General features: G+C 46.0%; 1 protein-coding gene across 5 annotated transcripts in view; it reads right to left on the bottom strand.

Annotated features, from left to right (window-relative positions):
• The window catches only part of TRIM67 (tripartite motif containing 67), a 56674-nt gene extending 31745 nt beyond the window's left edge, over nt 1-24929 (bottom strand). For all 5 annotated transcript variants that reach the window (XR_008292034.1, XM_053207026.1, XM_027046928.2 and 2 more), the window contains exon 1: nt 22968-24929. Coding sequence is in view for 4 of the 5 variants with exons in the window: in XM_053207026.1 (XP_053063001.1) it covers nt 22968-24011 (1044 nt within the window). In the remaining variant the exon portion in view is untranslated. The remainder of the gene's footprint in view (nt 1-22967) is intronic.
• Between the last annotated feature and the right edge of the window lie 747 nt (nt 24930-25676).

The following is a 25676-nucleotide window of genomic DNA, read 5'->3' as shown; positions in this document are numbered from 1 at the left end:
TGAAATGGATTCCTCCTTCTATAAAAAATCCTGTCTCTGCCACAACATCTCTCCCTCTGACCCTTGGGGTTCAAGGTTTTCTCTTCTGCAGCTCATGCAGAACAAAGTCAGAACTTCTCCACCAGGCCGTCAAGATTTTCATCCACTCATTGGTTTACTCAATCATTAACCATCTGTTGGCCTCCCATAGATGAGGAAGACACGTTATATGGCTGGAAGGATTAGCACCTTCTCCCTCCCTGGGCTAACTTGAAACCCAGGCACCTACGTTCCAGCAGATCCACAACCCTGGCTTCTCCCCCACAGCTGTGAGCCCTTATCCCAGCTGTCACTTCCACTAATAATGGACTCTGCTTGCCCAAGTCTCACTCACAGTTCTCCTCTTCCATGAAGCCTTCCAAGAGTCCATGAGTTTGTGGGACCCCTTCTCCACTGTTCTACCTTGGCCTTTTGCTTTCCCCAGTGACAGTCCTTATCACTGTGTGTCTTGAGATCTAGTTCCTTGCCTACCTGCTGGTGTCACTCACTGGCTTGGGACTTTCAGAGTGAGAAGTTCTGTGCCTGCACAGAACAGGCACTCAGTAGTGTCTGTGAATTGCTCGCTAGTGAATAGTGAATTGACTGAATCTCGTGCCAGGGACTCTGGGGGCAACAGAAAAGCAGGGATAAGTCTTAGTTCCCTTGGGTGAGGTCCAGGGGAGCAGCTGTGGACTGTACTTTGTTCTATTTCTAGGGACTCTGATGCCCCGTTCCTGAGGTAGCGTTACCTCCTGGCCTGCCCTGTCTGGCTCATCCCAGCTTCATGGCCCCTTCCAGGGGTCCTACCCTGGTGGGGGTGCCTGAGCTCCACTCCTTTGGGCAATTTTAGATTCTTCCCCATTTAAGATGAGAAACATAGAGCCAGACGCTTTTCTGACTTCCTTCCTTTGCTTTCCTTAGATCCCTCCAAAGCAGATGGGTGGAATGGAGGGAGGTCTGGGGGGAAGGGAGGCTCCTTTCTTGCAGAGAGGTTTCAGATAAAGGCTATGCCAATCCAGACAACGGTGGAGTGTGGCCAGGAATGGATGCCGTGTAGCTACATGTTGGCTGGCTTGACTCAGAATTTCCTGCAGATGGATATTTTCCCTAAGTCAGCCACTCAGGCTTTGGTAGATGGGAGACGATGACTGAAGTGCTTCCAAGGTCCCAGTTCAGCTTCACACTAACTCAGGCCCTGAGAGCCGATAAGCTGACCCTCTACCACCTGCCAGCCACGAGTTCAGATGCCCTGCCCCATGTTCACCCAGTGACTCCTAGAAATGGACTTTGGAGTCCGGGTCTGAATGCAAACCCTAATTTTATGTGACCAAGTTTCTTACCCTCTCTGAGCCTTTGTGTCCTTAACTGTGAAATGGGGTAATGATACATGCCCCCATAGGGCTGTGGCAGGGTATTAGTGAGAGCGTTCACAGAAAGCCCTGGGTTCAGGGGCATTCCACTGATGGTGGTTCTGAGCATAATGAGACCCCAGAGAGGGCTTCTCCAGGCAATTGCAGGGCCATACTTTTCTTTTCTTTTTAAACTTTATTTATTTATTTTGAGTGGGAGGGGGCAGAGAGAGAGAGGGAGAGAGAGAATCCCAAGCAGGCTCCACACTGTCAGCACAGAGCTGGATGTGGGGCTCGAGCCCACGAACTGTGAGATCATGACCTGAGTGGAGATCAAGTCAGATGCTTAACCAACTGAGCCACCGAGGCGCCCAGGACCATAGTTTCCCTGCTGTTGGCCATCCAGTTCTTCATAATAGTACTTTATGCTGCTTTGAGAAACCGCCTTTTCCCCCATGGGGGACAGTCTGGTGGGACTGGAATCAGCCCTGACATCATCGCCTTCACTCCTACAAGGGGCAAACGCATGCCCTGATCTAGGCCCTTAGTATACCAGCTCCTTAGAATTCAAAACTCAGCAAAGGGACAAACAGACCTGGAAAAATAAGCGTTTTTTTCCATTGCTCCCTGACCAGATTCCTGCTATTAGACCATTCCTGTTGGGCTTGCTTCTCAGCATTTGGAAAAGCCTTTGGAACTGGAATGCTGGGTTCGAATCCCGGCTCACATACTCCCGTGTCCTCGGGTGAATCATTTCATCTCTCCCTGCCCCCATATTTCTCAACCACGGAAAGGGGGATAATGACAGTAGGTACCTTCTAGCGTGATAAAGTGCGTTCAGACGTGCGAGGAGCTGAGAACAGAGCGCATCTCCCATGCAATGCTGTGCATGTGCTCACCACTGCTATGCCTTCAATCTCGGCCCTCAAAGCTCCCCCTGACTCAGCGAGCACTCAGCAAAAAAGGATGAAATTTCCAATAAATCCTCTTCGATTCGAGTTGCCCAGAATTGAATTCTTTTGTTTGCAACACAGAACTCTAACTAATTTAGTGGCAAGGAGGCCAAACAAACACAGATAGCTGTGTTATCATTCATGATTCGATGAATCTGATCATTATGGAGATGGGGAGACGGGGAGACCTCTTTTCCTTCCTACCCACGACTCAGCTTCAGACTCCCGACTCTCCAAATGCTGACAGCTCAGGAGTTCTCCATGAGCTCTTGCCCCCAGGCATGCAAGGGTTGGGGGGCAGTCCGGCCTGTCCGCTGGGATCTTGAAGCTGCCAATATTGATATATCAGAGCCCCCAACCAAACTTCCTTCCTGACCTTCATGCTGAGGTCAAAAATAAGAAGAGGCAGGCCTCCTGGCTGATATCACCAAGAAGTAGCTTCTAATCATTAAATATACCCATGGGCACGCGGTTGCTTCTTATTCCGAGAAGGGGGTCCATTAGAGCCAAGTGACCCTCAAGGGTGCCCATGTGCAGGAACCAGACTCAGAATAATTGGAAATTGCCTGTCCCCCCTGGGACTCGGGCTTGTCAGTTCCTGTCGCGGTTAACAGGCAAGGGCAGCGGCTGCGGCCACCTTCCAGACACAAACCACCTTAGCACAACCTGTCGGGCTGCGCCACACCTTTGCACCCTTGCCTTGCTGTTCACCTGCCTGATGTGTCCTCCGCTTTGCCGACGCACGCAGTTGTCATTCGAAAATCGGCTCAAGTGTCCCTCCTCCAGGTTGTCCTGTCCCGTCCCTCCTTCACTCTCCTGGAGTCTATGGAGATGCCCCTTTTCTGGGCCCTCGTGTCACCCTACACCTTATTATATTATACTGTTGTCATGCGTTTATTTTCTCTTCGGCTAAGCTGCGTGGTCCTAGAGGATGGAAATTCTGTTTGCTCCACCTCTGTATGAACTACCAGGGTACAAAGTATTTGTTGAAAAAATGAATTATGTTTTTTATTAGACAACAAGACATGGAATTTTGTAACGTGAACCACGGATTGGAAGCAAGGATTAGAGCTCTATTTTAGCTTTGAATTTTTTTTCTTAAGTTTATTTATTTATTTATTTATTTTGAGAGAGAGAGCATGAGTGGGGGAGGGACAGAGAGAGAGAGAGAGAGAGAAAGGAGAGAGAGAGAATGCCAAGCAGGCTCTGTGCTGATAAGCACAGAGCCCGATGTTGGGATTAAACTCACAAACCGTGATATCATGACCTGAGCTGAAACCAAGAGTTGGACGCTTAACTGACTGAGCCTCTCAGGAGCCCCTCAAACTGTCACTTTTAAACTTGCTCAGGAAGTATTAGATTTATGTTTCTACCCTAGTAGAATACATGGATTTTAAGCAAAATGAAACCATCCAGAAAAAGGTTCAGGACAGAGAAAAGAAGTTCAAGGAAAACCAAAGTGATAAAAAAGTCACCTCCGGACAGGATGCCCTCTTCCAGGAGTCGTATGTGTGACAGGGAATATCTACCCCTTTATCGTTCAGGGGTTCATGAGAAAAAGCCCAAATTAAAAAAAAAATCAGGTCTGAAAACAAATCTAAACATGGTTCTGGTAGAGGACAGTGCTAGATTTAAAAAGTGATTCCTCATTATTATGAAATCAAATGAAAAGATAGAATTTTTTTATTTTAGAAAGAGAGAGAGAGTGAGTGTGTGTGTGACAGTGGGGGAGGGGCAGAGGGTGAGACAGAGAGAGAATCCACGCTCAGTTAGGAGCCCGATGCGGGGCTCAATCCCATGACCCTGGGATCATGACCTGAACCGAAATCCAGAGTCAGACACTCAACTGACTGAGCAACGAGGCACCGCGAAAAGATAGAAACATTTTGACCAAGAAACAGAGCAAGGCTCAGAAGGGAGAGGCAAGATAGTGAAGTGGAAAGAGTGTGGTTGTATCAGACAGTGTGAAGCTAGTTAAGCCATTGTAACAAACACTCCCACACACAACTCAGACGCTTCCAACAGCAAACATCTACTTCTTGCTCTCATTCCTTGTACGGATGGGGCAGGAAGTACAACCATCCCACAAGGAGGGCAGAAGGTGCTTTGAAGAAATAATAAAATGTAGTAACATGGGATGCCTGGATGACTTGGTTGGTTAAGCATCCCGACTTTGGCTCTGGTCATGATCTCCTAGTTTGGGAGTTCGAGTTGCACATCAGGCTCTCCACTGGCACCATGGAGACTGCTTTGGATCCACTCTGCCCCTCCCCTGCTAATTCTCTCTCTTTCTCCCTCTCTCTTTCTCTCTCTCTCAAAATAAATAAACTTTAAAAAAAGGGATGTTCTTAAAAAATATATATATATATAGATGGGGCACCTGGGTGGCTCAGTCTGTTAGTGTCTGACTTCAACTCAGGTCATGATCTTGTGGTTCATGAGTTCCAGCCCCGAATCAGGCTCTGTGCTGACAGCTCAGAGCCTGGAGCCTGCTTCAGATTCTGTGTCTCACTCTCTCTGTGCATCGCCACCCCCCTCAAAAATAAATAACATTTAAAATATTCTTTTTAATGTAGCAACATGATGTCTGGAGTCAGTCCCTTTACTAGCCATGGGCTCTTGGGCAAGTCTTCGCTCTTCTATAGAATCTATATGTTGTGGATTACAGCACCTACTTCTGACTTGTGACAATTAAAATTGAAAAACATATCACACCCTGTGCCTTTTTTTTTCTTCCTTCCCTTGGGTCATCCACCCCTCCTTCTACGATTGCCTTCTTCCTCCATCCTCTACCTTCCATGCTGTTGACTTCAATGCAATGGATCTGACAGGAGTCAGAACAGCTTAGGGCAAGGCAAGTATTCGAGTGAGGGGGACAGGAAAGGAAGACAGAGACGGTGGGAAGAATTGCTTCTTAAATACAAGTGCTGACAATTGCTTCTTAAAGACAAGATTGTGGCTTTATATATTCAGGGAGAAATAAGAAATACATCCCTAATGTGTTTCACTATTTGTATATGACTTTATTTTAAAGGAAGTAACAGGCTAAAAAATAACATGCAAAGATATATATGAATGGCCACTACATTTGTAAAATTTGTGGTAAAATTTATACACAATCTAAATTTTCAGGAATAATGATTAGATAAATGGTGCTTTATTCAGGTAACTGAATACTCAGCATCCATTAAAATGGCAAATATATTTCTATTTTGACATAGAACAATCTCCATGACAGATTGTTCAGTAGAAAGAAGAACATAACACCAAAAAACACATATAAAAAATCTCATTAAAAAATTATATATATAGGGGTGCCTGGGTGGCTCAGTCGGTTAAGCGTCTGACTTTGGCTCAGGTCATGATCTCACGGTTCGTCGATTCCAGCCCCGCATGGGCTCTGTGCTGACGGCTCAGAGCCCGGAGCCTGTTTTAGATTCTGTGTCTCCCTCTCTCTCTGCCCCTCCCCCACTCGTGCTCTGTCTCCGTCTCAAAAATAAATAAACATTAAAAAATATTAAAAAAATTATATATATAAGTAAGTAGTGTGTGTGTATACATGGTATATACCGTGTGTGTGTGTGTGTGTGTGTGTGTGTGTGTGTGTGTGTGTATCTATCTAGCCACTATTAAGGTAATTATATATGTGTGTGTGTGTGTCACACATTGTAAGTTGTAAAGGTACAGGTGATTTTTCACATTTTTCTTCGCATCTTTGTATTTTCTGGATTTTTTAAACAATGAGTGTTATTCTTCTTTTTCAATCAGAAAAAACAATAAAGCTATTTCTGTTTAAAAAAAATAACGTGACTAAGATCTCATTTGAAATCTCCACCACTAAGCAATTTTAGAACGAAAACTAACAGCCCCATGTTCTTTCCCCCAAATACCTTCTAATGCAGGATTTAAATGTGAGAACAACGTCTTGATGCAGCAATAATACATATGTATTGTTGCTGCTTTTATTTCTGTATTGTAATTCCAGAGTAGCTAACATACAGTGTTAAGCGATGATATTTCTTTGCTGTAATCCTGGATGGTTAATATTTTCAATATAGTTACTTCTGGCGATTATCGTGAGGACTCATGGGAAAATGGTAAGGCTGAAAAGGCTCCCGTGAAGCCACCTTCCCCTCCATCCCTTCTCCTACTCTTTGCCCGGAGTCTTCAGACACCTGCAGATGTCCAGCACTGCCACCTAACACCCTCGGTCCTTCCCCTACCACAGGACCTTCATTGCCCCTGACCCACAATTGGAGTCTAAACCCCCACGGCCCTTAGTGAGTCTGGTCTCTGCAACGTCAGGAGCAAAGCCAGTCAATGTGGCTGAATATTGTCACAGGGTTTTAGGAAACAGTTGGTTTGACCTGCTTGGATTTGTAACTTCTGTCTCTTGATTGCCAGCTCTTTTTTTGTTTCATTTCTCCATCCAGGTTGGTTTATGAATGTTATTGTGTGCCATGGGTTGAACTGTGTCCCACAAAACTTCCTATATTGAGGTCCTAATCTCCAGTATCTCAGAATGTGATTTATTTGGGCTGAGGGTCATTGCAGATGTAATTAGTTAAGTAAAAAAAAAAAAAAAAAAGAAGTCACAGTGGAGTAGGGTGACCCCTTATCGGATGTGACTGATGTCTTTATAAAAAGGGGAAGTTTGGGGAGGTCTGGGTGGCTCAGTCGGTTAAGCGTCCAACTTGTGATTTTGGCTCAGGTCATGATCTTAACGTTTCATGAGTTCGAGCACCACATAGGGCTCTTTGCTGACAGCGTGGAGCCTGCTTGGGATTCTCTCTCTCCTTCTCTCTCTCTGCAGTGCCCCCCGACCCCCACTTCAAAATAAATAAATAAACTTAAAAAGCGAGGGAGGGGAGTTTAGATACTGAGACACACACACACACACACACACACACACACACACACACACACACCTGGAAAATGCCATGTGAAACTGGGAGTTCATGGCCACAAGCCGAGGAAACACACCGAAGTAGGAAAGAGACCTGGGCTGCGTCCTTCCCTAGAGCTTTCAGAGGGGGCGTGGCCCTGCTGGCACCTTGATCTCTGACTTCTGACCTCCAGTACTGGGAGAGAATAAATTGTGGTGGTTTTAAGTCACCCTTTGTGACAATTTGTTTCAGCGGCCCTAACAAGGGGCCATGATGTATACTCCTTTTACCTATCTATCTAACCATGTATTCTTTCATATGTATTCACTGCATGGGATCATATCACACGTCCTCAGTCTCCACATCATAAATACAAGTACTGAGTTAAAGGGAAGGCAGGACAAGTTCCTCGTACCTTCAGGAAAGAAGTCGAGGACCGCAAGGAATGATTGCCTCAAAGGTATGATAGGGACCTTTACTCCATCTCATTTCATCCCACACCAGCCTTTCAAGTGGAGGGAAACTGAGGCAGGAGAGCCATTAAACACTAACCCAAAGACACAGCTCCAAAGTGATCCTAGATCTTTTGATTTCAATTCAAATCCTTCCCATGACTTCAGCCAGCGAAGGACCAGAAGGTCGGTCCCGACGATCCTGGGATAGATCTCTCTAGACATCCATTTTACGCGATGGTGTGAAGTGGTCCCGCCAGAGGACCGACGCTGGAAGATGGACCCAGTGCCCTTTCACACCACACTTGACCCTGACAATAATACCACAACAATGATGATAATAGTGGCTTTCCTTTTTTGAACACCTACTACGGCGTGTGCACTGCCTTAGTTTCTTAAAGTGCATTATCTCATTTAGTACAAGGTCATTCCCTGGCAAGTGATGGAGCTAATATTACACTGTATATTAATTACACTGGAATTAAAATTTTAAAACTTAATGACAAAAGCGATGTAGCAATGCTAACATCTAGGAAAAATCCACCAACATTTCCAGCTAGCTTCTGTCATGCCATGAGATCAGCTCACTGTTTCTGGTACCACTTCCATATATAACGAGAGACGGGAGTGCCATGCCAGCAAGTGTGGATGGCTCTTTTCAATAGGGGGACCAGAAAAATGCAAAATCCCTCCTCCCCTCATTTTCCGTACCGTTGGCTGAATCACACTCTGTTTCGTGATTCACCATGGATTCATAAAGATCCCACTGGAATAGTCATTTGTGGCATTGCTCTTAAAACACATTTTGGTATTGTCACTATTCCTTTATTAAATAAATGTTTCTCATAGCCTACTGGGTGCCAGCCGCTCTGCTGGGTACTGTGAATACAAAGATAAATAAGACAGTTCTTGCTGTCAAGATGTTCAAAGTACAGCGTTATTTATGCATGTGATGTATAAAGTTGGTTAAATAAGGACAGACACCTGGTAAGTCTCTGTTAGCTGCAAGACCCCATCGATATGTATAAATAAGGAAAGTCTAATCAAGATGGGATTTTATTTTTAAAGCTCTCTGGAGTATTACAATGAGTATTACCTGTTATAATAAAGTCTCGTCTCTGTAATAAACTACTTCTCGGAGTAATAAAGACTCTGAGAGGACCCTATTGGCAGAAAAGTAAAATTGGGCACAGCCATGACCATGAAGACCGGCCAGAGAGCAGACAGTAATTCAGATCATGTGTGGGTGGTACCAAACAAGCCTGGGATAGGATGTCGGGCCCACAGACCCCACGGGACCAGAATCCTGACTTTGCCAATGCACAAAAAAACATTTGCTGAGTAAAGGCGAGGGGACCTTTTCATGGCCCAGTAACCCAAACTGCTTCGTTAGGATCAGGCCAACTGTCGTCGCTGGTAACCATAATAGAATTGTTTTTGTGAGAATCACGTTTGATGAGAATTGAGAGTTTTCTTTCCATGGTCAAATTACGGAAAATACCATTTGCCTTTTTGTTGGGACACCTCCTTCCTTTTCACCCCTCCAAATTCTTCCAGTTCTCTGAAACTCAACTGCACCTCCCCCTTTTCTCACAGCCCTCCCTGACGTCTCTGCTGGTATGACTCCCTACTCTGAGCCCGTTCATTCTTAGGTTGGTTCCATGCACTTTCAGTACAAGTTACTCGTGCTCTGGAGTTGTTCTTTATCTTTTGTGCCTCAGTGGAGAGATGAGCCTTCCTGTCTATCTAATGACCAATCCAAAATCACCCTATTAATCAGCCCTTGGGTCCAGTCCCTTTTATCGTCTCCTTTGTCCTGTGAATCTCTTTTCTCATCCAGCTCTCTCACTTCTTCTTCTCTTCCTCCTCTTCCTTCTTCTTTTCCTTCTCCTTCTTCTCCTTCTCCTCCTCCTTCTTTTCTTCTTCTTTCTTCTTCTTCTTCTTCTTCTTCTCTTTCTCCTTCTCCTCCTTCTTATTCTCCTTCTTCTTCTCCTCCTTCTTCTCTTCCTTCTCCTCCTCCTTCCTCTCTTTCTCCTTCTTCTTCTCCTTTTGTTTCCTCTCTTCCCTCCCCTAACCCATTAACCGAGCAAAGCAAGTTGAAATGTTCACAGATTTTTGTTACCAGGTTTTACTGGCAAACAGGGTAAATATAACACCTGGGGAAATGATGAAACATTACAAGAATCTTCTAAAGGATTATGCCCAAGCTGTTCCTGTTCTCCATTGAAATTGAAATAAAGCTAATGTTTAACCTTTCTTAGCCTCTCAAGCTAGATGTCCCCTTAAATGCAGCTGCTGGAATCCAATTACCCTCATTATTCTTTTACCACTCCAGATCCAATATGTTTTCAGTAAGTCTCAGGTGGTAAAAAAATGGGTAACTGAGGATCCCTTGTTTGTTTGTTTTTTTTAAATCAGGAATGGCGTCATATTTCTCAATGTCTCTTTGCTTCAAGTGGATATATGTTAAGCCCTGGCTTACTCTACCATAAAACATTCTTCTTAACACCTCACACATTGCTGTACGTGTAAGTTCCTTCTTTCTTTCTTGACTGATAAAACTCACACGCATCATTCATAACATTAGCTCAAAGATCTTGTCTTCAGTCTCCCCCTTACTACTCTTTTCCCCCTCCCCATTTGAAACTCTAGGCAGAATTAACTGCCTTTTCCTCTCTGTTCCCTCACTGGCTTATTCACATTTAAAATATGGCACTTGTTCCACTTAAAAAAAAATTATTTATTTACTTAGAGCACGAGAGAGCACAGGTGAGGGAGGGGCAGAGAGAGGGAGACCGAGAATCCCAAGGAGGCTCCTCACTGTCAGTGCAGAGCCCGATGTGGGGCTAGATCTCACCAACCGTGGGGTCATGCATGACCTGAGCTGAAATCAAGAGCTGGATGCTTAACCCACTGAGCCACCCAGGCACCCCATCTGTTCTACTGTTTAATATTAATTCTATGCACATAAGGTTGTACATAGAACAACATTATCAAATGATCCTTCTTCTCCAGTTGGCGCTGAGCTCTCCTGTGGCCTGTTTTATGTGTATCCCCAGTCCCCAGCACAGCCTGTGAATTACAGTAGGTGCCCAACAAATGCTTATCCAATGGAATGTTTTGATTAGATAATACAGAGCCATGAAATGATGTTTGTTGTCATTCATATGCTAGAGGAAACATGAATAGACTCAGGAACGAAAGCTACCTTAACTGTGCAATGTTAACTCATAACATTACTTGGGCTCCATTACACAGATTCCATCACCATCACCATCATGACACCTGGCAAACCCTAAAGGAGCAAGAAATGTGACAGATAACAGCATGAATCCTTCCTGCTTTACCCAGGTGGCCCTGAGGCCTGTGTACCTGAACTGAAAAGAAGCTTTGGGCACCAGAGGGGCCTGTGTAACTTCCCATGAAGCACATGAGGTGGAAATCGCTCGAGGAACTATTTAAATTTTTTTTTAATCCTGTTGGAATACACTTTTCTGTGGGTCTCACACATTTCTGCAAGTCTGACCATGAAGTACTGATTACTCTCTTTTTCTGGACAGTCTTTCCAAGAACGTTTGTAGAGACAACAATCTTGGAAACTAGACAGCTGTTTCTCTCTGGAGCAAAGTGCCCCATGATAACTGCCCTTTATAAAATATTTGGGCTCTCTAAGTTCACGCTTCCTGTCTTGTGATGCAACCTACTATGTGTGCAGGTGGATCTGTCCCTCTGCATACAACCCAGGGTGAATGGAGGCTCAGGGAATGGCACAGATATACTGATTGATACTCTGACTACTGCTATTGCTGGGAGTGATAAATTATTCTTCATCTCTGCCTCAAGTCTCATGTCTTCTGCCTTCATGCATGAAATTGTAGTAACTGGATTCGAGAGCTTGTACATAGGCTAAAATTTCAAACGTCTCACAGTTCCTGACACTGCTACTCCCAGCAGGATCTTCTTGACTTTAATGTGCCCTGGCTTGCCCCTTTGTGCATCTTCGTATTCACTAAAAGCTACAGGTGTGGCCCCTGCTAGATTGGACTGTAAGGAGGACACACATTCATCAGTGATAAGCTGCAAATACTTGGAAAGGAAGCCAATTTGAGAGGTAGCAATCACACCCTCCAAACAAGCCAATGGTATATGGTGTTGTTCCCATGAAGAATGTGAAATAGGGTGAATGATCTATTGTCTAGAGCAGGCAGTTGTTTTGGAGTCTCTTTATTACATAGGACTGAAAGGGAGAAGCCACATGTCCCAGTGACTGGGAAGATCCCTGTTCCCTGAACTGATTGTTTTCAAGCAGCATTTCTTTAGCAGTGACCGAGCACTGCTCAGAAGTAGGGTACTATCTTAATGAGGTTTCTTATTCTTTTTGGTTTGATTCAAGTAGGCCACTGTTTGCTTCTTTATTAATCTATTTCAAAAGGTATTTAAGGCAGTTTGCAAGGGGCTATAGAATTCAATAGTGCATCACTTAAACGAGAGAAAAAGAAGGGTGAGGACATAAATGGAGCCAGAAATAAAGCTTGGAATCCGTAACATAATTAAATCTATTATGTATGTATCAAATATTTGGCTCTAGACATTTTGACAGCTGAAGAGAAAAGGGAACCTGATTAGTTACATAATCTAAAGTGATCATTAGATTAAAAAAGGGAAACTTCTGCACCCCAGAAGTTGCGTTGAAGGAGGAATGTGACAATCACTACAGGGAAGTACAAAGCTCCACTGGGATCCTTCTTCCATCCAGAACAAAATCCTAAGCCACTGAGGACAGACAGCAACTCCTGTCCTTCTACCTCATTGCTCTGAATAAGGTGAAGACCTCTTATGGCTGGAGAAAGGGAAAGAGAAAAACCCTATGTTTCTGGGGGATATGCAGAAAACAGTCATGGGTCCAGACTATTTGAAGCTTCCTACTGCTGGAGAAGGGACAAGACAACTAAGAAAATGCAGAGGAAATCTGGAAATAAGCTAATCAGTTGACAGGACACGGTCTAGGAAAGAATCAGCGAGTTTGAAGAATAGTCAATAGAAATTATTGAAGCCATAACACAGAGAGACAAGAAAAATGATTAAAGAAAAAAGAACAGAGCATCCAAGAACTGTAGGATGATATCAAACAATCTAACATATATGTTATTGGAACTCCAAAAGGACAAGAGAGGGGCTCCTGGGTGGCTCAGTCAGATGGGTATTTGACTTTGGCTCAGGTCATGATCTCACAGCTCATGAGTTCAAGCACCATGTCAGGCTCTGTGCTGACAGCTCGGAGCTTAGAACCTGCTTTGGATTCTGTGTTCTCCTTCTCTCTCTGCCCCTCCCCTGCTTGTACTCTGTTTGTCTCTCAAAAATGAATAAATGGTAAAAAGAATTTTTAAAAAAAGGACAAGAGAGAGAGAGCAGAGCAAAAAAATTATCTAAAGAGACAATATAAGAGAATTTTCCCAAAATAATAAAAGACATCAGACCACAAATCCAAGAAGCTCAGAGAATTCCAAGCGGGACATGAATATATAAACTTCTCTCCATCACTGCTGCCTCTCTCCCAATTAAAGTAGCCCAGACTACTGCAATCACCTCCAATTTGTCTTCCTGCCTCTATTCTTGTCCCCCTACTATGCATTTTGCAAACAGCAGTCAAAAATGATATTTTAAAAAAAAATCACTTCTAAGCTTGAAGGTCTCTGGCAATCTCCCACTGCATTCATTTACCATAAAATCCAACCTGTTTCCTGTGGCCTGCCAGGTCCTGTGTCCTCCAGACCCTGCCTATCTTTCTGCTTCTGCCACTTATTCATCTTTCTTATACTCCAAACACAGGGGCCCATTTCTGTCCTACAAACACACGGGGCACCTTCCACCTCTGGTTCTTAGTTCTTGTTTTCCCTATGAAATATGCTACTTTCAGAACTGGGCAGGGCTGGCCACATCTCATCCGGTTTTCAAGTCTTGCTTTTTCCATCTTTCCCCCAAAGAAGTCCACCAAGTTTTTTTTTTTTTTATCACATTATTTTACTTCCATCTTAGTGGACATCAGATAATTTCTGATATTTTATTGGTTTCCAGCCTTTATTAGTACCACCCAGAATCCAACAATTAATAAGAATTAAGAGATTGGACAACATTTGCTTACATTTCTTAACACAGCCTTGACCTCATTTTTAAAAACTATGTACTGTCTGTGGGTGCCTGGGTGGCTCAGTAAGTTAAGCATCTGACTCTTTGTTTCAGGTCAGGTCATGATTTTACTGTTCATGGGATGGAGTCCCCTGTTGGGCTCTGTGCTGACAGCACAGAGCCTTCTTGGGATTCTCTGCCTCTCTCATTCTCTCTCTCCAAATAAATAAATAAATAAATAAATAAATAAACAAACAAACAACAAACATAAAAAAAACCAACAACTATGTATTGTCTGGGGTGCCTGGGTGGCTCAGTTGATCGAACATCGGACTCTTGATTTCAGCTCAGGTCATGATCCCAGCATTGTGGGATCAAGCCCCAAGTTGGGCTCTGCACTGAGCATGAAGCCTGCTTAAAATTCTCTCTTTCTCTCTCTCACTCACTCTCTCTCTCTCTCTCTCTTTCCCTCCCTCTGACCCTCCCCCACTTGCACTCACTCTCTAAAAAATAATCTATCTATCTATCTATCTTAAAAACAAACAAACAAACAAACAAAAACAATGTCCTGTCCGAAAAGATTTTTCAAATGACATGTGACCAAGGCCCCATCTTCTGGCCGGTGCCAGTGTTCCATTCTGCTATCTCTGTCACTTAGACCTCTTCTACACTCTTGAGCTCACTAGCCCCACCTCACCGTTCCTGTCCCTTCTGGACCATTCCCCACTCTCGCCTCCAAACCACTTAACCCCTCTATAGCCACCTGGAAAATAAAGAGGCGGTGTTAGGTGATCTGTTACATTCCCTCCAGCCCTCAAATTCTTTCATCCTATTTATTCTAAACTGGATGCTTTGTCTCCTCCACATCCTTTTATTTCCATTTTATTTAATGCTGCCCCATTGCAGTTGAATGAAAGAGAGGCCATGCCCAATCTCTGTCCCTACTTTTTAGAATATTTCTTCCATTCACAATTACTCTCTCAGTGATGCCATACACATGTTTTTGTTCAGATACATACACAGCATTCTGTTACATTTTTGTAGTTAATCAAAAGGTACAATGAAGAGATTGAAAGGATCATCTTTTTATGAAATCATTTCACAACTTGCTGTGCAACAATAGCAAGCCCCTGGGCCTCAAGTTCCTCATCTGCAAAATGAGGAGGCTGGAATTCACCACATCTGCCGGAAACAGTCTATTCTAGGAATGAAAAACTTAAAATCCTGCACAGCTCTTGCTTTGCAAGAGGAAATTGCAAGCAGGGAAGGGTGAATTCATACCCCTCCCCACATCTCTGCCTGGATTTTCCCTTGCCCCTTAGGTTCCATGGTTTTGATACTTCCAAACTCCACCATTCCCTGGGCAGGCCCTTCAAACCTGGCTAAAGAGTGGATAAAGACTCTCTTTGCTTCTTTACAGAACAACTAAGTCACCAACCCAAAGGAAATCCAGAGATACACAGTAAATCCATTTCTGTTCAATCCCAGGGAAGCAGCAAAGAGCATTTGTCCAGCGTTCCCTTCTCCTGTGATACCTACACTTGAGCCCAGGAAGGCTCAGCTTTGCACACGCCTCCACTCCTCAGAGATTCCTGCCCCTCCGGGCCAGGTGTTCTTCGAACACTGAAATGTCTCCCAGCACCCAGAATTTGCTGAACCTAAAGATTCTGTTTGGTGCCAGAGTAATTAAGTAAGGCTCTCTGGTTCAATCTGCTTAGACTCCCTAGAGTCCACTTACTGAGTATCAGCTTTAGGCTTGAGGGGGCACCCCACTTCTCAAACGACTTGCACAGTTAGAATGATGGGCCCAGTGCCCTGAAGCCCAGAAAGCATTCCCATCAGGGTTTTTCAAACTTTGAAGTACACACAAATCAACACAGGATGTTGTTAACATTCAAATCTGGAGTCATTAAGACTGTGGCATTTCCAACAAGCTCCTAGGTATTGCCATTGCTGCTTGCTGCTCAGCAGACCACACTGTGGTCGCAGGTCCTTGTCTAGAGGTCAGCACGCTTTTTTCCACAAAGGACCAGATGGTAAATAGTTTCGGCTCTGCAAGCCACAGGTCTCTGTTGGAGCCACTCAACTCTCCCCAACAGCAACTGTAGCCAAATGCAGCCATGGGCAATATGTAAACCAACAAGCATGGCTCAGTTCCAGTAAAAGTTTATTCACAAAAACAGACGGTGGACTACAGTTTGTCAACCCTCTCCCTAGTCTGCCTCAGAGAGGAAGCGATAAGCTCCCCTCTGGAATATTCCACGTTGTTGACATCCACAGCTAAAGTCCCATCACCATGAATATCCACCCACCATAAATATCCATCCATACTTCCCAGTGCAGGCTAAAAATACAACACCTCAGCCATGGAATGACTACCATAGCACACAGTATGAAATCTATTTATCACTAGCAATGTCCTTTCACATTCTTTAAGGTCTTCCTAAATTCTAAGTACTCCTATCTCTACAAACAGCCTTCAAGGAAAGCAGTTCAAGCTTATGGATTTTTGCCTTCTTCTCTGAAACCCACTTCTGTTTTCCAAATGTGTGGAGTGATGAGGAAAGCATATATTTCAAAGGTTGTTAACATAAGGGTTCTTTCGAGTAATTGTTCTGAAATCACCAACCTGCTTGGGATTAAATCCAAGAAAAGAGCAGGACTATAGCCCAGGTGTCTTTGAAGACAGTGGTGATGTGAACATGGAGGGTGGTTTGAGAGGACGTGGTGGTCTCTAGTTATCAGAGTGAACTCATGTTTCCAGAAGTCTAAACAGATTAGCCATTGGTTCTTAGCCGGCCTGGGGCACATGGAACAGAAGCCAGCCTACAGTACATATCTCAGAACTTTAGAGTTGGTGAAAGATTCAGCTTCTCAAAGATCCAGACTTTCTGGGGTGCCTGGGTGCCTCACTTGGTTAAGTGTCTGACTTTGGCTCATGGTTCGTGAGTTCGAGCCCCGGGAGGGGCTCTGTGCTGACAGCTGGGAACCTGGAGCTTGCTTCAGATTCTGTGTCTCCTCTCTCTCTCTGCCCCTCCCCTGCTTGCGCATGCTCCTTTTTTTTTTTTTTAATCCAGACTTTCTCTCAGATTGCACATGTTTCCGTGCCACATGCTCTGATGACACTGATGCATTTTCACTCAGTAGCAGTTGGCTTAGAACAGGCAGCTCAGCTCTTGTGCAGCAATCAGCTATAGAGTAATAGAACTCAGACCTCCCCAAAGGATTTTGCCAAGCACTTCTCTCTACTGAACTCTTTTTCCCCACCCAACCCCACCCAAAAGTGCTGTAGGTGGGCCCTCAAGTCCTGGTCTTTTCATAGGCCTTCAAGATCAAGAGGGCTATTTGGACAATAGCCATGCAGATCAAACCAAGTTTTGAGAGAAGGCAGATCCCCAACTAGTAGTTAGGGATCTAAAATTCTACATATGGGGGCGCCTGGGTGGCTCAGTCTGTTGAGTGTCCGACTTCAGCTCAGGTCATGATCTCTCCGTCTGTGAGTTCGGCTCCACGTCGGGCTCTGTGCTGACAGCTCAGAGCCTGGAGCCTGTTTCGGATTCTGTGTCTCCCTCTCTCTCTGCCCCTCCCCCGCTCACGCTCTGTCTCCGAAAAATGAATAAACCTTAAAAAAATTTTTAAAATTCTACATATGGTAAAACCTTGGTTTGCAAGCATAATTTGTTCCGGAAATCTGCTTATAATCCAAAGCACTCATATATCAATTGAATTTCAAGAGCCATTGGCTCAGTTGTGATCATGTGACATTCAGCATCACGTACAACTCGTATTGCAAGATGTTGCTCTCTTATCAAGTTAAAATTCATTAAAAATGTTTGCTCATCTTGCGGAACACTCGCAGAACAAGTTACTCGCAATCCAAGATTTTACTGTATTTGTAATCTTCTTTTTAAAAATAATTCTATCAATAATGTGATGAAAATAGCAAGTAGTAATTACTAGACACAAAACAATCCACCTTTTTCCTGCCCCACCATGGTCCCTCTCTACATGACTTTTTTATTATTTACATAATTTTTCTCTTGGGATAAAATAAGTATAACCTTTATGAAAGGTAATTGGTAACATTAATCAAATATCTTTTTTATATATAGGATTTCTTTAAAAACATTTTTTTAATGTTTATTTATTTTTGAGAGAGACAGAGCATGAGTGGGGGAGGGGCAGAGAGAGAGGGAGACACAGAATCCGAAACAGGCTCCAGGCTCTGAGCTGTCAGCACAGAGCCTGATGTGGGGCTTCAACTCACAGGCTGTGCAATCATGACCTGAGCTGAAGTCGGACACTCAACGGACTGAGCCACCCAGGCGCCCCACATTAATCAAATATCTTAAAGCCAGGTATGTTTTCACATAGTAACTCCATGTTTAGAAATGTAACGTAAGGAAATAATTAAGAGTATAGGCATAGATTTAAATAATTAAGAGTATAGGCATAGACTGAAAACAACCTAAAGTCCAGCACTAAGGTGTGGCTGAAGTAAAATACTAAATCTTTATGCAGCAATGGCGTGCTGTATCAAAAACGATGTACATTAATTGACAGAAAAGATATTTATATTGTATGATTAATGAAAAAAGGACACAAAATAAATGTATGATAGAATTCTACAAGGAAAACCTAAAACATTAGAAATTTTTTTTTCTCTCCAAATTGGGATTTAGGGCTATTTCTTTTCTTACAATTCTAGATTTGTAATTCTAAGTCTTAACAATGAGCATTGATCACTGTGTTATAAAATTCTGCCGATATTCAAATAAGTGTACTAATGATCATAGTTCAGCTACAATGACATGTTCTGCCTTTGTTATTTATGTGTTATTTCTTTTAATGGAGGAAGCCTTTACACTCGGGCTTTAAAGGCTAAAAGCCTTTCCTTATCCCTTTTATAAAAATAAAATCAGGTAGGAACAGGGTGCTGAGAAGTCAAGTGCCCTCTGGCAGAACCTCAAGACATGAGAGTAACCTGAAGTCTTGTTTTCCCTGAGATTTCTAGGCCTCGTCATCCCTTCCTTTGCTCTTGTGCAGTGCTGACTCATTAGGAACAGTAATCCTGGGGTCTCAACGAGATTTTGTTTTAATACTCTCTTATTTTCTTGGGGATCTTCAAAGACTTCTAAAGAAGGGTTCATCTAGCATTTTGTACCTCAGTTCAGGAATCAACTTCTACCGATAATAATTTAGCGTTGACCACTGGCACCCAGTAGGAGTTACAGATGGACTTGTTGATAGTCCATGACGTGTCTGTCTAGGGAAGAGACACAGCTTTCAACAATCCTTTTCCCCTGGCTTCAGGAAAATTAGAATTCCATATTCAATACGCAGAAAGACAAAAGCTCTCCTAGAAAGCTTCCCTTCCTTTGTCCTATCTTTCCCCACACATTGTTTCTTTACATCAACGTGTCTTTCAAAGGATGAATACTTTTCTGGAAGAATCATCTAAAAAGTGCTACAATAGCCAAGATATGGAAACAACCTAAACATTCATCAATAGATGAATGGATAAAGAAGAGGCGGTCTCTCTCTCTCTCTCTCTCATTACTGAGCCACAAAAAAGAACAATATCTTGCCACCTGTGACAACATGGATGGACCTTGAGGTTATTGTGCTAAGTGAAATAAGTCAGAGAAAGAGAAATACCACATGATTTCACTTATAAGTGGAATCTAAAAAAAAAAAAAAGACAAATAGATAAAACAACACCCACACCGATAGATACAGAGAATAGAGTGGTGGTGGCCAGAGGGAAAGGGGCTCAAAAGGGGGGTGGTGTGAATGGGTGAAGAAGATCAAGACACACAAACTTTCAGTTATACAAAAACCAAGTCATGGGGATGCAATGTACAGCATGGGGAATACAGTCAATAACATTATATTAAGTTTCTACGGGGACAGGTGGAGATTAGACCTATTATGGTGGTCAGTTTTCACAATGTATATAAATGCCCAATCACTAACTTGTACGTGTGAAGCTAATAGAATATTGTATGTCAAGTATACTTCAATACATAAAAATGTGTTGAGCCAACACCTAAAGTTTTTACACTGTTTTCAAAAGGTGATAATCTCGTTTTAAAATAGATTTCAGTGTCACTTACATTTCTCTTTGCTAAAGAGTCACTAATTAGATGGCAAGCTCTGGTCATGCTTGGGAGGAATCAGAGCAGGGCTTAAATGAAGGTTTCTGCAGTCACAGGAGTGTTAGGGAAATGTTTCCGTCCCAAGTCCAGTTCTGGTAGGGCAGCAAGCCTTTGTCATGGCGGCTGGGATTTTTGGATGATAACAACAGAGACTTTAAGTTTTACTGAAGAACTTAAACTGCCCCAGTGGGACTGTGAAATTGAGTGTTCCAGTTTCTCTTTCAAAGGTAGCTACCAGGGCACCTGGGGGCTCAGTCGGTTGAGCGCCCAACTCTTGATATCAGCTCAGTTCGTGATCTTGAGGACGGATGTGGGATCCAGCCCTGCGATGGGCTCTGTGTTGACAGTGTGGAGCCTGCTGAGAGTCTCTCTCTCTCTCCCTCTCTCTCTGCATCCCCCCCCCCCGCCACCAAACAAATAAATAAACTTAAAAAAAAAAAGCCACTCTCACAGTGGAAGTCTACATGCCTGACCACAAAGCAAGACCAAAGGTTCCACCTGTGCTTCCTCATTTATCTTTTCCTTTGATCCCATGCCCTTCAGTGAGCTGCTCATCATAAGCACTCAATAATTTTCCTTTCTTTAGAAAACCAGTCCCTACTGAAAGAGAACAGGAGACCTTCTATTCATTCTTGGAAATGGGGTTTCACAAAAGTATCTCCCACCATTCCTTCTGGATTTGTGAAGCTGTGAATCTGAGACCCCAGATTCTGCATAGTTGTGTTTTCCATAGATAACTTTCCCAGTCCGTTGAGCAAATTTCACGTGTGCTTTCCGTATTTTCTCATAACTGTGCATTGTTGGTTGAGGTTAGAAATATTATAAAAGTGCTGTGGACATCAAGGGAAGAATGACTAATGATTTTTTCTGCAAGAACCAAGAGGTTCTGGGGCGCCTGGGTGGCGCAGTCGGTTACGCGTCCGACTTCAGCCAGGTCACGATCTCGCGGTCCGTGAATTCGAGCCCCGCGTCAGGCTCTGGGCTGATGGCTCGGAGCCTGGAGCCTGTTTCCGATTCTGTGTCTCCCTCTCTCTCTGCCCCTCCCCCGTTCACGCTCTGTCTCTCTCTGTCCCAAAAATAAATAAACGTTGAACCAAGAGGTTCTGGAAACCATAGCTCATGATCTAACTCACTTTTCCTGGCAAGAGTCTTAATCTCTTTTAAGACTGCACATTCATCTGGGGGAGCCTGGGTGGCTTGATCGGTTAAGCATCCGACTCTTGATTTCAATTCAGATCATGATCTCACAGTCTGTGGGTTTGAGCCCATGTCAGGATAGTGCAGAGCCTGCTTGGGATTCTCTCTCTCTCTCCATCTCTCTCTCTCTCTCTCTGCCCCTCCCCCACTCACACCCTCTTTCTCCCTGTCAAAATAAATAAATTTTTAAAAAATATTTTTAAAATAAATAAATTTAAAAAAATTTTTAAAAAGATTAATTAAAAAAAAATCTCAATTCATGTTGGTTTCCACTCTTCACTAAGTCTAAAGATTTGGGTGGCAATACCTAGAATTATTTCTAGCCTTCAAGACTGTGAAAATTTAACAGTTTGTGACATCTGAATGTGAACCTATACTTCTTGTCTTGGTAACTGATCACACCCTCTTTGCAAAAGTTTTATTTGTGACATGATGTCTCTTCTGCAAATTTCCATCTCCAAGGGGGATTTCTAAAGTTTTCACCATTCCTTTTCTAATTTTCTGATTTGAAAATGTTAAATTACAATAATAGCACACTCATTGCAGCAGATGAAATTATATAGTTAATAGTTACTTATTGTGACTATAATAAATCTATAATAGGAATAGTTAGTCCCTTCTCTCATGTATGCTACCTTTTCTGTCCATTTCCAGTTGGATGATACAAGGTAACCATGGCAAATTGATTAATTTCCTGTGTCTTTCCTCCTCAAGCAGAATACATAATTCTGTTGGGACCTTAAGACCTTCTGCCTCTTTGTGGAGTGAGAATTTACTGGAAAGAGGATATTGAATGGTAAGTGTCCAAATGTGCAGGTGTAGTTGGGGTCATCCAGCAGGGACTCTAACTCTGCCAGACCAGAATCACTGACCTTCAGTGCCCCTGAGTCCAGCTGCTTGGCTTGGCCTTTGGATAGGAAATTAAGGTCAATGTTCATTAGAAGAGTTGAACCCACTCTTGCCTGGGGGCCTGAACAAGGGCATGACCTGATTTTGAGGATTCTCTTGCCCAGTGTCAGACAGGAAGACACACTGGCAACCGTGAACTGGCACTTAGAGGCTGTTCCATTTTCACTTGGGAGGTGGCACCCCCAGGCCAGTCGCAGGGGAAGAAGGTTTGCAGAGGGAAGGGTGGCTTGCTCTGCAGGGCCACCACACTCCCACCAGCATGAGTGACAGAGTCCCAGGAAGAGAAATTCTCTGGGGGAAAATGATGCTCCTTTCTTAAGAGGGCGCACCGCCAAATTCTCAAATAAAGCCCAGGAGCAATTATATCTTCCCTCTTGGCTGAGAGGCATTCTGGGGGTAGAAAGTGCTAGAGACTCCTTGAAACAGTAGGCAAATTTCTGTTCTGGTAGCAGAGGGGAGTTCTGCTCTGTAGGAAATAGTGTGTCCCTTCACTGAGGGCTCGGAAAGAATCCTCCCTGCCTTGCAATTTCCTGCAAGCAGGTGGGAACATCTGTACTTAAAAAATCTTTTTCCATGGAGGAAGAGGGCCCTGGATGCCATAAAACCGAAGAGGCCGTCAGGGTAATTTATTAGTCAACTTTGGGAATGAAAAAAAACCCTGTTTCTGCATTATGGGTGCCCTTTGTGTAGAATCATACAGTCTCAGGGGAAGGGCACCGAATAAGTCCTCTTTCCCATTCCGACACCCAATTCAGAGTACTTGGATTCATTTAAGTGTTTGTCAAATGACTGATGAGGGAATGAGGGAGTGAACAAAGTAATCCCTGCCTCTGCCAACTCTCCAGGGAAGAGACCAGGAGCCTTTCTCCTCCCACCCTCTTTGCACCCGTGATCCCACGCTAGCGCGCCCTGCACTCACCTTGTGCTGTTTCCACATGGCTCCCAGCGGCTTCACCTCGTGCTTGCCATGACGGCCCTCCTCCAGGCACAGATAGCACACCGGGGTTCTGCAGCTCACGCAGTACATGCTGTAGTTCTCCATTTCGTGTTCGGGGCACGTAGGGAACTTGCGGGCGGCGCTGCCCCCCGCCGCTCCAGCCCCCGCGCCCCCCGGACTCTTGCAGCCGCCACCTCCACTGGGGGCGCCCTGGGCCGCACCCGGGGATGCTGAGTTTGCCTCCGCCGGCGCGGATGGCGGCGGCGGCTGCACCAGGCGATGCTTAGCGAAAGGTCCCCGGGATGGATGGCATTTGAGCTGGCAAGCAGCGCAGTAGAGGACGTCGCACTGCTCGCATAGCGTGGCAGCCGGCTCCGGCGGGGTGCGGTCGCACAACTGGCAGATGGCCACTGCAGAGGCTGCGGACGCCCCCTGCGCGGCCCCGCGGCCCTGCTGGTACCGCTGCACGATGGCTTCGAGCAGCCGGTTGCGCTGGAAGCCGCGCAGGCCTCGGTGGTCCAGGGAAGCGCTGCGGTGGCACTGCGGGCACGTGATGGAGCTTGAAGAGGACGAGGACAGCGAAGAGCAGGCGGCACCCCGGGCCGCGGCGGCCGAGGAGCCTGGCGGCGCGGGCACCATGGGCAGCACGCGAACCCCGTTGGGGGACTTGAGGCTCGGCGTGTAGGAACCATAACCGCTGTCTGTCTCGCTGTACAAGCTCAGCTTGTCCGCGTGGTCCCCGCCACCGCCCGCACCGCCGCCCAGGCCGCCAGCTGCGCTCCCGCCTCCGCCGCTGCAGGCCGGGCCAGCCGCCGCGTCGTGGTCCAGAGGGGGTGCCGCGGCGGCGCCGGCGGGTAGCCCCGAGCCCCGGGAGTGCAGGAGCGGCTGGGGCAGGTGCGGCTCACCGTCCGGGGTCTGCACGGCGATGGTACGAGCGCAAGGAAGGCAGACGTTGTGGGAACAGGGCAAGATGATGGGCTCCCGAAACAGGGAGCCGCACACGGGGCACTTCAGCTCCTCCTCCATCGCGGCGGCGCGAACAGACCGAGGTGCTCAGGGTGGGAGATGGAACGGCCCAAGCTCCAGAGACAGGCGGAGGAGGGGACCAAGCGTGGTCAACACTGGAGAGACTGCAGGCGAGGGCATTACACAGGCATGACCACTTCACAGCCTGGGGGCACGCCCCTCTCTGTGTCCTGGCGCCACCGCCCTAGGACGACTGGGGGCAAGAGAAGGGAAGGGGTCCTCACCTCCTGCCCGCGGGGCTCCTGCGCCAGCGGCTTCAACCTGCGGCCAGAGTCCAGAGTCAGTCCGCTGCCCTCGCGATGGCCTGTGAGGAGCTCTAGGTGATGAATCAGCACTAGCGCCGCCGCCGGCTGCAGCGCGCGTCTCCTATGCACATCAGGAGCAGCGGCCAGGCTGCCGTTTCCTAGCTGTCCTGTTTCAACCCCTCGGCTCCAGTGGGCAGCTGCCCAGGGGCTCCCTTTTGCCCCTGTCCTGCCCCAATCGGAGCGATCAGTAGGCGAGAAGGCGGGTGAGCGGGCCCCTTGGCCGTGGGGCTGGGTTCAGCACCACGAGGCGACGGACAGCGCCCAGAGCTCAAAGTGCCGCCCCAGCTCCTGGAGCGCAGACTGAGAGGCGGCCACCTGCCGTGCCGGGTCGCTGCGCCCGCGACTGTCTCGGTGGGGCCCAGCAGGCTCGGAGACCTTCTCTCGCCTCCCTCCCTGGTGGCTGCTGGTGCGAACCAAATGCGCCCTGGGGCTTTTCCCCTCCGCGGCAAGGATTGACCCGCTGATCTGGTTTGCTGCTGCGGCGGCGGCGGCGGCGGCGGCGGAGCCTCTGACCTTGGCCGCGCAACGCTGCAGCCGGCGGGCGGAGGGCGAGCGCCCGGCTGGCTCGGGAATCCCCTCCCCGCCTTCCTGCCGCCGCCGCCGCCGCCGCCGCCGCCGCCTCCTCCTCCCCGTGCCGCGCTGAGGAGTTGTAATTTCCAGAGCAGGAGTAGTGGGGGGCGGGGGGAGACAAGGAGGCGTCAGCTCAGCGAATAAGGGCTCTCCTTTTGCTGCTAGGGGAGTCAGGGGGCAATTTTAAGGGTTTCGCGGAGAGGATCATTGTTAATAACAATCTATTATTTGGATGGAGATTGCATCTTAAATTAGTACAACGCCCTGCCCCGCCCCGCCCCTGCCATCAGCTCTCTTGGCCACTACCGCGCTCCCACCCACCACCGTACAAGGGTAGAAAGGGACCTAAAAAGCCAGTTGTTTACAAATGAATAGGTAGCATAGTTCGACAGGCGCTTCCTAAATCTAGGATAGAGCAAAAAATGCAAGTCACAAAATGTCGGATAGCCTGAAGTCAAAGGGTGAGTGAGGTGTTATTTATGCATTGAACCCCAAGCCATTTTCTCTCTTGCTTTCAACCGAGAGCGCTCATCCGCGGTCGATGTCAGTCGTCCATACAGACTGAGCGAGGACACGAGATGGGATTTGTAAATTGGGACTTCATGGCGAAGCGCGAAAACGAGCCTCGTTAGGCCCCGTGGCCCTCGGAACCGAGCACCCGGGGCCCAGCCCTACCCTGCTGCGCGTGGGGCGGTGCGGGGCTGGAGGGAATTCAGCGAGCAGGGATGGTAGTTTTATGAATGGGGAGATCTCCACGCCAGCCACGAGCTACGCGAACAGCCTCCCACCC

Source organism: Acinonyx jubatus, chromosome D2, assembly GCF_027475565.1.
Source record: "Acinonyx jubatus isolate Ajub_Pintada_27869175 chromosome D2, VMU_Ajub_asm_v1.0, whole genome shotgun sequence".
Lineage (NCBI taxonomy): Eukaryota > Metazoa > Chordata > Mammalia > Carnivora > Felidae > Acinonyx > Acinonyx jubatus.
This window is presented reverse-complemented; position numbering and strand designations above follow the sequence as displayed.